Genomic DNA, 15573 nt, shown 5'->3' with positions numbered 1-15573 from the left:
ACAATGTTTCTTAAACTGCAGGCTCAGAGGCCGGCAAGGCAGGCAGGGAACATTGCAGTCCTCCGTCACTGAAGCAAGCCAGCCTCATGTTCAGTTTAAGCTGCCTGGTTGCCGGCTGCCATCTTGGCTGGCCGTTAATTTGCATATCGCTCCTGATTAGCCAATGGGAAGAGTAGCAGTCGTACGCCAATTACCATGTTTCTCTTTTATTAGATAGGATGGTTACTACAATCACCAAGGCACTGAGTTAAATAAACTAGGTAGAAGATACTTTTAAATATACTATAGGCCTGGTGCACGGGTTCATGCATGGGTGGGGTCCCTCAGCCTGGCCTGCGCCCTCTTGCAATCCGGGACCCCTCAGGAGATGTCGGACTGCTGGTTTCAACCCGATCCCCACAGGGGCTTGGGCTGGGTACTGCACCACTCTGGCGCATCCCAGTCCTGCTGTGCTCTCCAGCTGTGAGCCCGGTGCCTGGTGCCAGTCAGCTGAGCGGCACTCCCACTGTGGAGTGCACTGACCACCATGGGGCAGCTCCTGTGTTGAGCGTTTGTCCCCTGCTGGTTAGTGCATGTCATAGCAACTGGTTGAATGATCAGTCACTTAGGGTTTTATATATATAGATATACCTTTTCTTAATATTACAGATGAACTGATCTTCAAAATAGTTATAATAATATTAATTTTATCTCATCTGGTTACTGGGAGAATTTGGTTACTGGGAGAATTATATGATATGCTGAGTATCAAGAGCCTAGTGCACATGAATAATCAATATTTATTATTATTGAATTATGCTGTAACAACAAAAAAATCACTTATTTATCTATCAAGAATACAAAAAATAATTTTATTTTCATCTCAAGGAATGAATCAAAAGGATAAGCCAAATTAACTTTTAAGCTCTTTTTTAGAGAACAAGGATATGTAGTACATGAAAATTAATTTGTTAGGTAGGTATATAAAAGCATAAGCACAAAGTTAAATAAATAGGAAGCAACCAATTTGTAAATACATGCAGAATATCTAACAAGGCTGATTTCTATTACGGAGAGAGGATCCTAATAATAAAGCAAGTAACAGATAATTCATATGACCAATAATATGTGAAAAGAAGCTCACCTTTGCTTACCAGGTAAATTAAGATATAATAATAAAATTAAGATATAATAATGAAAATAAGATATAATAATAAAATAAAATAAAAAACTATCCTTTTTTGGAGCACCAGACCAGCAGGTATCAAAATAATCAAGAGAGGTATTATTGGATAAAAATTAAGAAAAATAGGCACCTGTTGACATGTGAATGGCTCAACCCTTTCGGAGTGTAAATTGGCAATAGTTTAAAAGTATAAATGTTTATGTCCTTTGAACCAAATTCTTTTTTTAGGCATTAACCCTACAAAATAGGTTTAAAAATGTGTAGATACACACATTTTCTAACACACACGCAAAATCAGTGTCCCCTCTCTTCTCTGTATCCGCCCCCCCAACTCCCAATAGGCATAACAGGTAAATTGTTACATACAATGAAGTACAATACAAACACTGAAGAGAGTAATTTTATAAAGTGAAAACAAATTACACGGTTGGACCCTCTTCACTATCAAAACCAAAATATCATTCAGTAGTTACATCACTCTCTTGTGTCTTTCTAGTCTAGGGGTTAGAAAACTTTTTTTGTAAGGGCCTGTTTGTATTTTAGACTCTGAAGGCTATATAGTCACTATCACAGCTATTCAACTCTGTTATTACATCGTGATAACAGCCATATGCACTATGTAACCAGTGAGCCTGGCTGTGTTCCAATAATATTATTATTGTAAACAATATTAAATTTCATAATTCTCATCTGTCAAAATACTATTTTTTAAATATTATTTTCAACCACTTATTAAACATGTAAAAATCATTCTTAGCTCACAAGCTGTACAAAAACAGGCAGCAGGTCATAGTCTGATAACCCATTCTAGACTATGAAGCACTTACAGGATTCATTTACTGAATATTTATTGAACAGTATCTATGTATCACACACCTCTGATAATGGGGACACAGTAGAGAAAAAGTAGACTTGGTGCCTGCCCTCAAGCAACTTCAAGACTATCAACAGCAAGAATTAAAGGAAAAAATCAATTTCAGCATGAAATTGCTACGGTTCCATTCACTAACTTGCACTTACAAGCTCTAAAATAAAATGTCTTAAAATAGATGCCTCCCTCCCCCTCAAAGAAAAGACCTGAAAATACTAATATTTAACATATTACACACAAAGACAAAGTTGGAAACTTGGTTCAAGTGATAGTAGTTAAAACAAAAAATCCAGAGAACACAATATCCTTGGGCAATCTCCTCAAAATAGACTGTTACAGGTCTATTTGAACTTCCTTTTATTTCTTAATAATTGAATGCTTTGAGTCCTACAGAAGTGAAATAGTAAGTTGGCTATTCCTAAAGAAAATTGTCATACATTTTTTAAAAATATTTAAAAACCATTATCAAAAGAAAGCAGATTTTCAGATGAACCCCTTAACCTCTCCATCACTTTCTTTAGTTTGTACAGTAAGTGCTTCATATATAAGAACCCATGTATAGAAAACATTTAGGGGGAAAAAGTTACATTGTTGCTGACATGTACTAGTTAAGACCTACAATGGTTGCATCTCTACTAAACATGTAGACTTATTTTCTTGTCATTTTCTAAACAATAGAGTATAACAACTATTTACGCAGCATTATAAGTAATCTAGAGATTATTTAACATTTATGGGAGGATGTGCATAGCTTATATGCAAATTCTAAGCTATCCTATATAATAAAAGCATAATATGCTAAGTGTCTGACTGATCAGTCAACCATTCAGTCGATCACTTGACCAGTCGCTATGATGTGCACTGACCACCAGGGGGCAGACGCTCTGACAGGTAGGTTAGCTTGCTGCTGGGGTCTGGCAGATCAGGACTGGGAGGGCTGGACACGCCCTGGAGCCCTCCCGCAGTCCCTCCCCGGCCGGCCAGCCGGCCCCCATCAGCCCCAAATGGGAATGGGCAAGACAGCTCTGATCAGCCCCGATCACCAACCAGGCCAAGAGACCACGCCTGGGCACGAATTCGTGTATCAGGCCTCTAGTTTTATATAAGGGACTTGAGCATCTGTGAATTTTGTATCCACAGGTGGTCCTTGAATCAATCCCCTATGGATACAGAAGAATGACTGTATACCTCTAATTCTAGAGCTGGAGGAGGACTACCCACAAAATCAGGGTAAATCTAAAACAATTATAAAAATGGAAAGTAAGCCCTAACTGGTTTGACTCAGTGGATAGAGCGTCAGCCTACGGACTGACAGGTCCCAGGTTTGATTCCAGTCAAGGGCATATACCTTGATTGCAGGCACATCCCCAGTAGGGGGTGTGCAGGAGGCAGCTGATCGATGTATCTCTCTCATTGATGTTTCTAACTCTCTATCCCTCTCCATTCCTCTCTGTAAAAAATCAATAAAAAATATATATTTTTAAAAATGGAAAGTAATATGATTTGAGCCCACATTTATAGAAAACACTTAGCCAAATGAAAAATCAGAGTCTGTGAAAATAAAAACCTCAACCAATTATAACATTTTTAAAATCTTAAGTTACAAAAGATTTGTGCAATCAACTTACATTAAAATCGAGAAGGGCATCCATTTGATTTTGAATAATAGGTACAGTTTTTAGGAGTTTTTCTGTGTTCATTGTCCTCATAACTCCATCAGCCCTAAAAAAGAAACAACTGAGTTTGTTATTAAACCTACATTTCAAACTCCCATATGGTTCTCTAAACAGAGAACAAGTTGCTATAAAACATCACATATTTTTGAAGTCATTACTGAGCCTGAAATCTCAAGCATAAATCATAGAGAAAAAACAAAAACAGAAAATATGTCTATCAAGATGCTCATTTAAAACTAAAAAAAAAAAGGTAAAAGAGAATAAAAATCAAAGTTTACATCATACCACCAGGTTTATATAATTTACTTTTTACATGAGGAAATCATCTGATCCTCACATCACACATGTGTATACCAGTAAATAGCAATTTTACTATTTTTTTTAAATTACGAATAAAATAATTGCCTCAAATCACTTAATAGTCAGGATTTAATGGAGCTAGCACTTAAACTCAGGTCTATTTTATTCATTACTCAAATACCAATTGCTTGTTATACAGAAAATTATAACTAAAATAATTTTATTATAAAATAAGACAATTTTACCAAGTCATTCTAATCTGATCATTAAATAAGTGAATATTAAGAGGAATGTTTTTAATAAAATATTTTTTAAGTAATTCCAAAAATATTCCTTTGAATATTTTAGATATTTCTAAACATGAGAAATATTAGCAGTACCAAATAAACTAGAATTTTACAAAACTAGTACCAAAAACACTAGATAAAAAGTACTGAGGCTAAGATATATCACTAATACTAAGTGCTTATTATGTATCAGGCTCCACATTAAGAACTTGCTATGTTTTCCAAATCCTCACAAAAATCCTGTAGATGGCCTGCCCCATTTTATAGGTGGTGAAATTTTAGGTTGTGGGGTTATATGACAGTCTACAGTCAGAGAACTGAACAGTGGTAGGGTCATTATATAAACCCCGCTATATTAGACTTCAAAACAGTGCTTTTTGTAACCTTTTGGCAGAGTAACAAGGCACTTTCAAAAAGTGCGCAAGCTTTTTCTAATTTACAAATAAACCATACTATAACCAGCTGCTCCAACCCTGAGTTACTCTCTTCAATCACAACCCCAGAAGCCAGAAAAGCAACAATAGAGCTTTGTGCTACACAACACTGGACTGCCTTGGGTAGGCAGCTACTGACTAGCTTTAGCCCAACAACTCTCCCCAATAAGGCTAGGTAACCTCTCAAATGCTAAACTACATGGACTGGTACTAGCTGCTGGAGTTAGGAATAGGACACCATTCCCTCATTGTAACCCTTTTTTTATTGTCATCATACACTCATTTTATAAGTCATTATTTGGTCCCCTTTTCATTCCCCCTCTCTCTCCTTGCTGAGGTCACTTTTTATTTCTGGTCACTTCCCCTCCATCACAAGAGACTTAAACTCTGCCTCAGTTTTTCTTAACTTCAACATCAACATGGATAACAAATCCAACATCTTGATCTCAAAGTGCCTTAATAGCAGTTCTTATTCCCATGGTCAGATCCTGAGTTTACTGTCCCAAAAGCCACATCAACCATCCCCCCCCCCCAAATGAAAAAAACAAAAACAAAATTCAGATACCATATCCTATAACAATAACCTTTGAACCTTCTAGCAACCTTGGTCAATTATCCCCCATGACAAACGCTGTTTGACTTCATCATAATTCAATGTACCAAACCCACTATCCACATTGTTCCCATATTTTTACTTCCTTCATCTAGTTTAGAATTCCAAAGATTACTATTAATTCCTCTGTACTCTCTTCTTCCTTTGCAGTCACCTGACAAATTCACAATCCTGGGTGAGCCAACATTTACCTCACCCATGACAGTAAGATGCAGCTGAGTCCTGGTAGAGAAAACCACAAAACTGAGCAAACTGATAAAACTATAACAAATTCATAATCAACTTCAAATGAGGACTCAGCATTGCCAGTAATTCTCTTAGCCTTCTCTGAAATGCCTCTCCTCAGTACTTATACTTCAAACTTCCTTCTCCCACCACTCCCTTCCTTGTATCCCACACCCAACACACAAACTCTCAGCATTTAACTCTCAAAATATATCATTCAGAAATAGAAAATGATAAAGAGAGATTGGCTGGTCATCTTGCCACCAAAACTATATCTATCTGGTCTATTCCTATTATAGTAGCAAAAGTATTTCTTTCTAGCAAATGTAAACACCATTCACACAGGTCCTCTGGATCCCACTCTGTCACATCCTTTAGTTGTCTTCTCTAACACAGCACTGACTGTCCAACAGAACTATCTGCAGTGATGGAAATGTTCTGTATCTGCACCATTCAATATGGTAGCCACTAGCCATAAGTGGCTACTTAGCAACTGTAATGTAGCTGATGCAACAAGGGAAATGATTTTTTAAATTTGATTTTATTTTAATCAGTTTAAATTTAAATAGCCACATGTGGCAAGTAGCTAGCATATTGGACAATGCAGCTTATTAATCTTTTCTTTTATACTAGATCATTCCCATGAACATGCAAGCAAAAGTTTCTAGAATCACCATTCTTTAAACAGACACACACACCACCACCACCACCACTAATCCCGTATTATTCCCTCGCAGAGTCAAGCATACTTCTCAAAAGAGTGGCCACTTCCTCACATTTTGTTCATTATTCAATTCATTGCATTATGAGCCCCACTCCTACCATCCAGTTCAATTTCTCTAGTTTAGGTCATCTAGGTATTCCATGTTGCTTCTCCAATGGGTACTTACCTAATATTATCTGACTAGACTTCTCAGCATCATTCAAGTTTTCTTCGTTCTTGTAATATTCTACTCTCTCAGCATCTCTTATATAATTCCCTCTGTTTTCTTCCTACCTCAGGATCACTTTCCAATCTCTTTTGTTGGCTCCTCATCTTTTATCCATCCTCTAAAACAGTTGTATATCTCAAGGTTTTCTGGACCCTCTTCTCTCATTCTGAATTTATGCCCCAGGTAAGCTGTCCTTCCCAAGACAGAAATTAGCAAAATGCCATTGACAAATTTATATTCCCAGAGTAGAATTCTCAAGTTCCAAGTTAGTATATTAACTGCCTACTTGATATCTCAACTTGTACAAATCACTCAAAACTAGTATTTCCAAAACTAAATCCTTACTTTTTAGTACTACACCTTACCTTATACCACTCCCCAGAATCTTCCCTGTAAACAGTGCCATGTACCCTATGACTTATGCCAGAAACTGTGGGGATATTTCTGATTCCTCCCTCTCTCACTAGCCTCCACATCATTTCTTCCCAGAGAACTTTAAATTTTTTAATTAAGAAGAATCTTAACAATTATTACATGATTATATCAGACTTCAAAAACCACAAATAATTCACAATCCCACATGCTTGAACATGATTCAAATCAAATGTATGACAATTCACACTCCATGCAGAGCACAGGTTCTTATGACTTTTTAAATAGATTACAATTAAATTCAGATACTTGCTTCCCAAATATAACAGCAATGGGTTAAAGGCTAATTATCCATGTCCTTATTCACATACAATATCTTGATTAATTTACACAATGTCTTGTTACTTTGAACTGTACTAATTTAGAATTCAAGATAATTCAACATAATACTTCCAAATAGAATGTTAAACAAACAAATAAAAATGAAGAGTCCAATGTTTAACCAACTAAAAAGACAAATCTATGGGCAATTTACTGGATCTATTTTTCTTTTTTGGGGGGGAGGGGTCTATTTTTCATTGAACCATTTAATGTACTGTTTACAAACTCATCTAGTCATCTTTTCGAAAACTATTAAACATCCACCATGTCAGTGGTTCTCAACCTTCCTAATGCCGCGACCCTTTAATATAGTTCCTCGTGTTGTGGTGACCCCCAACTTCATTGTTACAAATTGAACATAATTAAACCATAGTGATCAATCACAAAAACAATATGTAATTATGTATGTGTTTTCTGATGGTCTTAGGCGACTGCTGTGAAAGGGTCGTTCGACCCCCAAAGGGGTCGCGAACCATAGGTTGAGAACCGCTGCACTATGTTTCGGCACTCTGGAAAGTCCTAAATGTATGAACATGGCACGACTATACTCTCATGGGTGTGAGCATGTCATATAAAATTTAACAACAGAAATGAGGCTTCCTCAAAGAAATGTCAGCGTGAATTCTTGAAAAATAACTAAGAATTTGTCAGAATAACAAAAAAGACCTTTATAAAAGTACAGTTGGCCTTGAACAATGCAAGGGGGTTAGGGAACATAACTTGTACTTCAGTACTAGTGGGGACTGGCTCTAGGACACACATCCCCGCCATGAATACCAAAACCCACAGACGCTAAACTCCCTTATATAAAAACTAATTAAAATACAAGCAAAGGACTTGAACAGACATTTTTCCAAAGATATACAAATGGCCAATAAGGACATAAAAAGACACTTAACATTATTACCCATCAGGGAAATGCGAACCAAAAAAATCATAATGATATACTACTTTATACCCACTAGGATGACTATAATAATAATAAAAAAATAACAAGTATTGACAAGAATGTGTGGAAATTGAATCCACATATATTGCTGGTAGTAACATAAAACAGATCAATTGCTTTAAAAACAAAATGAAACAGTTTGGCAGTTCCTCAAGAAGCTAAACATAAGAGTTACCATATAACCCAGCAATTCCACTCCTAGATACATACCCAAGAGAACTGAAAAGATTCCACAGAAAAACTTTTTCACCAATGCTCATAGCAGCACTAATCCTAATAGCCAAAAAAGTAGAAACCATTCAAACGTCCATCAGCTAATGAAAACAAAATGCAGTATAATCCATACAACAGAATATGATTGAGCCATAAAAATAAGTACTGATCCATCCTAAAACAAGGATGCTAAAACTTGAATACATTAGGCTAAGTTAAAGAAGCCTGACACAAAAAGCCACATATTACATGATTCCAGCAGGAAAAAAAAAAAAGACATAGGAACCATAAAAAAGAACCAGTCAGAAATGAAAATACAATAACTGAAATGAAAAATACATTAGAAGGAATCAACACCAGATTAGATGAAGAACAGAATCGAATCAGTAATTTGGAAGTCAAGACAGAAAAACAACCCAATCAGAGCAGCAAAAACAAAAAAGAATTTTTCTAAAATGAGGATTTTTAATGAATCTATGGGACAATTAATCTATAAATCAAGTGTAACAGTTGCATTATAGATGTACCAGGAAGAGAAGAAAAAGAGCAAGGGATTAAGAATCTATTTGAAGAAATAATGACTGAAAACTTTCCTAACCTAGTAAAGGAAAAAGACACACAAGTCCAAGGAAGCTCAATACAAGTTCAAGAAGCTGATAAGAGTACCCCACAAGATGGAACCCAAAGAGGCCCCCACCAAGACACATCATACTTAAAATGTTAAAGACAAGGATAGAATCTTAAAAGCAACAAGAGAAAAGCAGCTAGTTACCTAAAAGGAAGTGCTAATCAGATTGCCAGCTGATTTCGCAACAGAAACTCTGCAGGCAAAAAATATTCAGTGATGAAAACCAAGGACCCACAACCAAGATTACTCTATCCAGCATGGCTATCATTTAGAATTGAAGGTCAGATAAAAGAGCTTCCCTGACAAGAAAGAGCTAACGGAGTTCATCGCCATCAAACAAGCAATACAAGATATGTTAAAGGGACTTTTTTAAAGAAAAAGATAAAAAATATGAATAATAAAATGGCAATAACTACATATCTATCAACAATTACTTTAAATGCAATGGATTAAATGCTCCAATCAAAAGACATACAGTGGCTGAAGAGATAAGAAAACAAGACCCTTACACATACTGTATACAAAAGACTCACTTCAGATAGAAAGGTATACAGACTGGAAGTAAAGGGATGGAAAAAGATATTTCATAAAAATGGAATAAAAAGAGCTGAGATAGTAATACTTGTATCAGACAAAATAAGACTTTAAAACAAAGGCTACAAGAGACAAAGAAGGGCTCAGGAATTCCACTTCTGGGTATTTTTCTGAAGAAATCCAAAACACTAAATCAAAAAGACATATGCATCCAATTTGTTCATTACAACATTACTTACTATACCCAAAATATGGAAGCAACTTAAGAGTCCATCAACAAATGTATGTATGGATAAAGTAGTGGTGCATATATACAATGAAATATGATTCAGCCAAAAAAAAAAAATAAAGGAATGAACTCTTGCCATCTGAGACAACATGGATGTACCTTGAGGGTATTGTGCTTAGTGAAATAAATTAAAGACAAATGCCAGATAATTTCACTTATATGTGAAATCTAAAAAAAATTTTAAAAATAAATGAATAAGTAGAACAGAAACAGATTCATAGATACAGAGAACATTTTAATGACTGTCAGATCAGAGGGGTGTTGGGAGGGGTGGGTGAGTGAAAAAGATAAAGGGATTTAGAAGTACAAACTGGTAGTTAGAGAATAGCGATGATGATGTAAGGTATAGCAGAGGGAACATAAAGTAGTTGTATCAGGGTGATCACTTTGTAAGTTATAGAAATGCCTAATCACTGGTTTGTACACCTGAAACTAACATATTACATGTCAACTGTAATTAAAAAATAATTTTAAAATGTTATGTTTTTGGATTTGATAGTAATGATGTTGGACAACTTTGTAAATACACTAAAAACCACTGAATTTAAAATCCTCAATACAGCACATTTTAGGTTATGTAAATTCTATCTCAATAAAGCTGTTACCAAATTTAAAACTCCTAGTGCAAAAAGTATCTGTTGTACATTTTCAAGGAAATTTGAAGTTCAAATTTTTTCAACTGGTCTGATATTCCATAATTCATAGTCTGATATTTTTTATGATTTACATTTATAAATATTCAAATCTATTGGATGTCAAGAAAAAGAAAAGAAATGAAGCTTAACTCACCCTCTTTTCACTTTTGTGAAATCAAATGCAACTTGTCTGTATGAAACTGCTTTTTCATTTAGATATCTACTATACCGCCTAATAAATGTAGACATGTCATATCCTGTAAATAAAAAAATAAAAAAGGTTTTCATAAATTATTAAAATCCAAATTTGCTTAAGAAACCAACTCATTTCATCCAATGGCCATGTCTTGATATTCCAACTCAATTTTGTGATGTAAATGTAATGACTAATGAAAAATATCACATTAAAATCTCAACGACTTAACATTTTAAGTCAGGTATGTCACATGTGGCTTTGAAAAAACCTTCCCCCATAGAATTTCACTAAAATAATTGTGCTTCTGATCATCATTCCTATCTTTTACTTATTAGGAATTAGAAAAATACGTTCTACACTACTTGACAACCTCATAACTCAAATTTAATGCGACATGGAATCACAACCCCACACATCAAATCATTAAGCACTTTTATAATTTTCATACCTAAGAAATTATTAGTTGTTTATTATTTAGAACAACCATTACCCTTGTATGCCAACCTTATTAAAAACTACAGAAAATAAGTGTATATGGTACAACAGAATGTCAATATGCAAGTTTAAGGCATAACAACAACAAAATTTATGTTTTCAATAAAACTTTCTAAATGAGCCAGCCCTAGCTAAATTGTCTCAGCAGAGAGAGCATTGGCCAGGGGACTAAGGGTGGAGAGTTTGTTTCTCGTCAAGGGCAGGTACCGTGGTTGCAGGCTCCAACCCTGGCCCCAGTCAAAAGTAAACAAGTATTGAACTGGACAGTCCCTAACCCCAAAACAGCTAGTCACTAAATTCTATTGAAGTTTTTCTCCACAAGAGCCACAATTCAGGTTCTCACTAACTCTCCACTAGATGATCGGAATGATGGCCAGAATGGTCTTGATGTCTTCAAGACTTTATCCACTCTAATCCAACCAGCACTGAGCTATGATGCTTTCTTTATTACACACATTTCCTCTACCCTCAGCCCTCAACTCAAAAAAATTTTGATGGTTTCTCTTTGCTTTACAAAATCCCAACTCTATCAAATCCTTCTGTGCCTAATTTTGGCCCCAAACAGCTTCTTGAGGGCTATCTGCCACTACATATTCTCCAATACATCAATCACACATTCTACTCACAATCACCTGTTCTATAAATCTCAAATACCCTATGTTCTTTTACATCCATGTATACCTGTGTACTTTGTGTAAGCCAACTCTTCCATCCATTTTTCAAAGCCCAGCACAAATATCACCTTCTCTAAAGACATTTCCCAGGTAAAGCCTTACTGCTGGATATTCCCAAGTCATTTGGTATATCTTTTATGAGGTTCTTCCTAGAGTTGGCATTCTATAATGCTAATGAACTAGTTCTGGAAATAAGTACAACAGATCCTATTAAGACAGAATGTGCCCTTCTGGTGTTGCTCAGTGGTTGAGCATCGACCTTATGAACTAGAAGGTCATGGTTCAAATCCTGGTCAGGGCACATGCCCAGATTTTGGGAGGGAATGGAGAAGGCAGCTGATCAATCAATCTCTCTCATTATTGATGTTTCTATCTCTCTCTCCCTTTTCTCTTTGAAATCAATAAAAAAAAATATATTTTCAAAAGACAGAGTGTGCATGGAAGGCTACAACACCAGATTACAGCAATTTCAAGTCACTAAATTAAAAGTGAAATAAGAAAATAACAGATGTATCAATGAGCAATTCATCTGAATAAAATACCTTTGCTACTAAATATATAATATTCCTGACTACATTTTTTTTGGAATAAAACAATAACATTAACAATGGAAGCAGACATGTACATAGTGTTTCTTGTTGTCAAGCATTGTTTTAAGCACTTTGCATTTATTAACCAGGCTAAGCCTCATAACAATCTTATAGCATAGGTGCTATCATTATTCCTGATTTTACAGACCCAGAGGTGAAGTAACTTGCTCAAGTTCATATAGCAAGTATGTGGTACCGATGGGTTGCAAACCTAGGCAGTTCAGTTCCAGAATCCATGCTCTCAAATTATTACCCTATACTGTTTTGCAAAGAACTTTGGGCATCAACTTGTAAAGTCAATTTTAAGCTTCACATTAAAATACAGTTTTTTTCTTCGCTACAACTACTAAAATAAGGTTCCTCTACAGCACATGTTCTAAAAGACAAAAGGGTTCAACTCTGCAGAAATCATTACACAGGGGCACTCTATAAGTAAGTTGTCTTTACCTTGTAATCCACTTTTATCCAAAAAATTGCTTAAGTTAAACAATGTGTTTCTTGAAGCCAAATACTGAATAAAACGCTGGAAAAACAAAAACAAATAATTATGTCAAATTACTTGTTATACTACCATCTAACAAACTGTAATTTGAGAATCAGGGAGAAAAGCGGTTAACATATTCCATTAAGCTTATCTAGTTTAAATTTATCATTCTCAGTCTTCCTATTAACTAGTTAGCAAACCTAAAAACACGTGTATTTTTCACTGGCATATAGGAAATTTGTTAAGGACTAATGCCCACAGCCATTTAAACCAAAATAAAAAGAAACAGGCACATGTAAATCGAAATCTGTAATTTTGTCCTTTTTTCCAGCATATATGGACTACAGCTAATCATACTCAGGAGGCATCTAACTTTTTTAAAAAACAAAAATACTTATAATCATACAAAAGAACAATATTATAGACAATCTCTTACCCACTGTCCAGATTAAACACATTAAAATATTCATTTTAGAGCATCTTAGAGAGTCAGAAATTACAGGCTATTGAAGACACACACCTTTAATCCCATTCCCCCTTTCTCCCTCTTCGGAGGCAATCACTTTTCTGAATACCTATATGTCATTCCCACATTTTTATAATTTTACTACATATATAAGTATCTATAAACTCTACATAATTTTGTTTTCTATTTTAATTTTATAGAAATATCATACTATACTTTTCTAATATGCTTGGTAACAACTTTTCTCTAAGAATTATTCATTTAATTTATGTAGATCTAGCTCATTCATTTTAAATGTTCTAGTATTTCAATGAACATAAGATTATGTATTAATTTCTTATGGATACTATAATTCTTGCCAATTTCACTATTATTAACTACTAGAGGCCTAGTACATGAGATTTGTGCACTGGTGGGTCCCTCAGCCCAGCCTGCGCCCTCTCACAGTCCGGAAGCCCTGAGGGGATGTCCGACTGACAGCTTAGGGAGCAGGCCTAAGCCTCAGTCGGACATCCTTAGCGCTGCTGCGGAGGCAGGAGAGGCTCCACTACCTCTGCGCTTGCCAGCCTTGAGCCAGGCTTCTGGCTGAGTGGCGCTCCCCCTGCATTGAGCGTCTGCTCCCTGGTGGTCAGTGCACATCATAGTGACCGGTCGTTCTGCCATTTGGTCAATTTGCATATTGAACTATTATTATATAGTATGTTTGACATCTTTGTACTTGGTTTCCATGTGCAAGTGTATAAGAGTTTCTCTTGATACATAGTTAAGGATGAATTGTTGGGTCAGCATATATGTAAAAGTTCACATTCTCTAAATGCTCTCCAAAGTGCTTACCACAGAACATTATCTTAACTTCCCATTATATACAACCTCAAAAAAAAAAAGAGCTAAAGCAACTCCTTTCAATTTCACTTCTTCTTAGGATTTCCTTTTTTTTTTAAGTATGCAGAGGGGGTTACCATCAATTAGGATGTATTCCATTCCTCTCAATTCAATCTTGTTGATCTGCGATCACCCTAAATAAACCAATCAAAGACTCACCTTTCATCACTTATCCTAAAATAACCTGTTCAAATGGCAATATTAGACTCTGATTTTCGTAAGTTTTGATAATTCTTTTTTGCGATGATCTATCCTATGCATTATAAAACATTCAGAAGCATCCCTGTCCTCTATTCATTAGGTGCTAGTTGCACTCCTTCCAGTTGTGACAAACGTCCCCTGGGTGGGGGGAATCATTCTCCTCCTTTGCCCTAGTTGAGAACCACTGGCATTCCGAACACTGCAGCACAGTAAGATCCTATGCATACTCTCTCAAAAGACTAATAACAATTGCCAACGTGAAAACCTGAGGGTTGCATAAACTAGCACAAAAAATGAACAGAGTACTGAATTTGTCTTGGCTGCTTAAGGGAAACTAAACATGAGTTTATCTAGAGTAAAAACCATACTAAAATGCTATCTTTCTCTTCCTGTCAGTCAATTGTAAGGAAAGACAGTAAATGCCTTTATCAAGGTTTTGCTTCTAGTATTATCATCTCATTTACAGCCTCTTTATCTGGCATTGCAGTTGGTTATGTTTGTAGCTTTTTCTTTTTAAAGAATAAACTACAGTTGACCCTTGAACAATGCAGGGGTTGGAGTGCCAACCCTGAGAGCAGTCAAAAAAAATACACCATAACTTCTGACTCCCCCAAAACTTAACTACTATTAGCTACTGTTAACTGGAAGTCTTACCAATAAGAAACAATCAAACACATATTTTTATGTTATAGGTATTATATACCATACTAGAGGCCTGGTGCACAGATTCATGCACTGGTGGGGTCCCTCAGCCTGGCCTGCACCCTCTCGCAATCCGGGACCCTCGAGGGATGTAGTAGTGCGCGATGTGGCAGGTGGCTGGGGAGGAACCCGAGACCAGGCCAGGCACCACACAACTCCCATTCATCCTGGTCCTGCTGCGCCTGCTGCCTCCACCACTTAGTAGCGCTGCCATGAAGGTGGGAGAGGCTTGTGCCGCCACAGCAGCACTTGCCAGCTGTGAGCCTCATGTCTGGGGCCTGTTGGTCAACTGAGCAGTGCTCCTGCTGTGGGAGTGCAGTGTGAGTGTCTGCCCCCTGGTGGTCAGTGCGCATCATAGCGACCGGTCTACCAGTCGCTT

General features: G+C 36.3%; 1 protein-coding gene across 18 annotated transcripts in view; it reads right to left on the bottom strand.

The window, feature by feature from the left end:
- Positions 1–15573, bottom strand: part of PICALM (phosphatidylinositol binding clathrin assembly protein) — a 73520-nt gene that overhangs the window by 55121 nt on the left and 2826 nt on the right. For 15 of the 18 annotated variants that reach the window (XM_015558843.1, XM_015558844.1, XM_015558837.1 and 12 more), the window contains exons 2-4: positions 12907–12982; positions 10659–10761; positions 3665–3758 (exon numbers count right to left, since the gene is read on the bottom strand). In XM_015558843.1, coding sequence (XP_015414329.1) covers positions 3665–3758; positions 10659–10761; positions 12907–12982 — 273 coding nt within the window. Of the gene's footprint in view, positions 1–3664; positions 3759–5393; positions 5502–5537; positions 5569–6461; positions 6668–10658; positions 10762–12906; positions 12983–15573 lie in introns of those variants that run through there. The other 3 variants (XM_015558850.1, XM_015558852.1, XM_015558851.1) reach the window with 3 other exon arrangements.

Source organism: Myotis davidii, unplaced genomic scaffold (genome assembly GCF_000327345.1).
Source record: "Myotis davidii unplaced genomic scaffold, ASM32734v1 scaffold430, whole genome shotgun sequence".
In the NCBI taxonomy this organism is placed as follows: domain Eukaryota; kingdom Metazoa; phylum Chordata; class Mammalia; order Chiroptera; family Vespertilionidae; genus Myotis; species Myotis davidii.
Note: the sequence above shows the minus strand (reverse complement) of the source record. Positions and strands in the feature narration are given on the sequence as shown.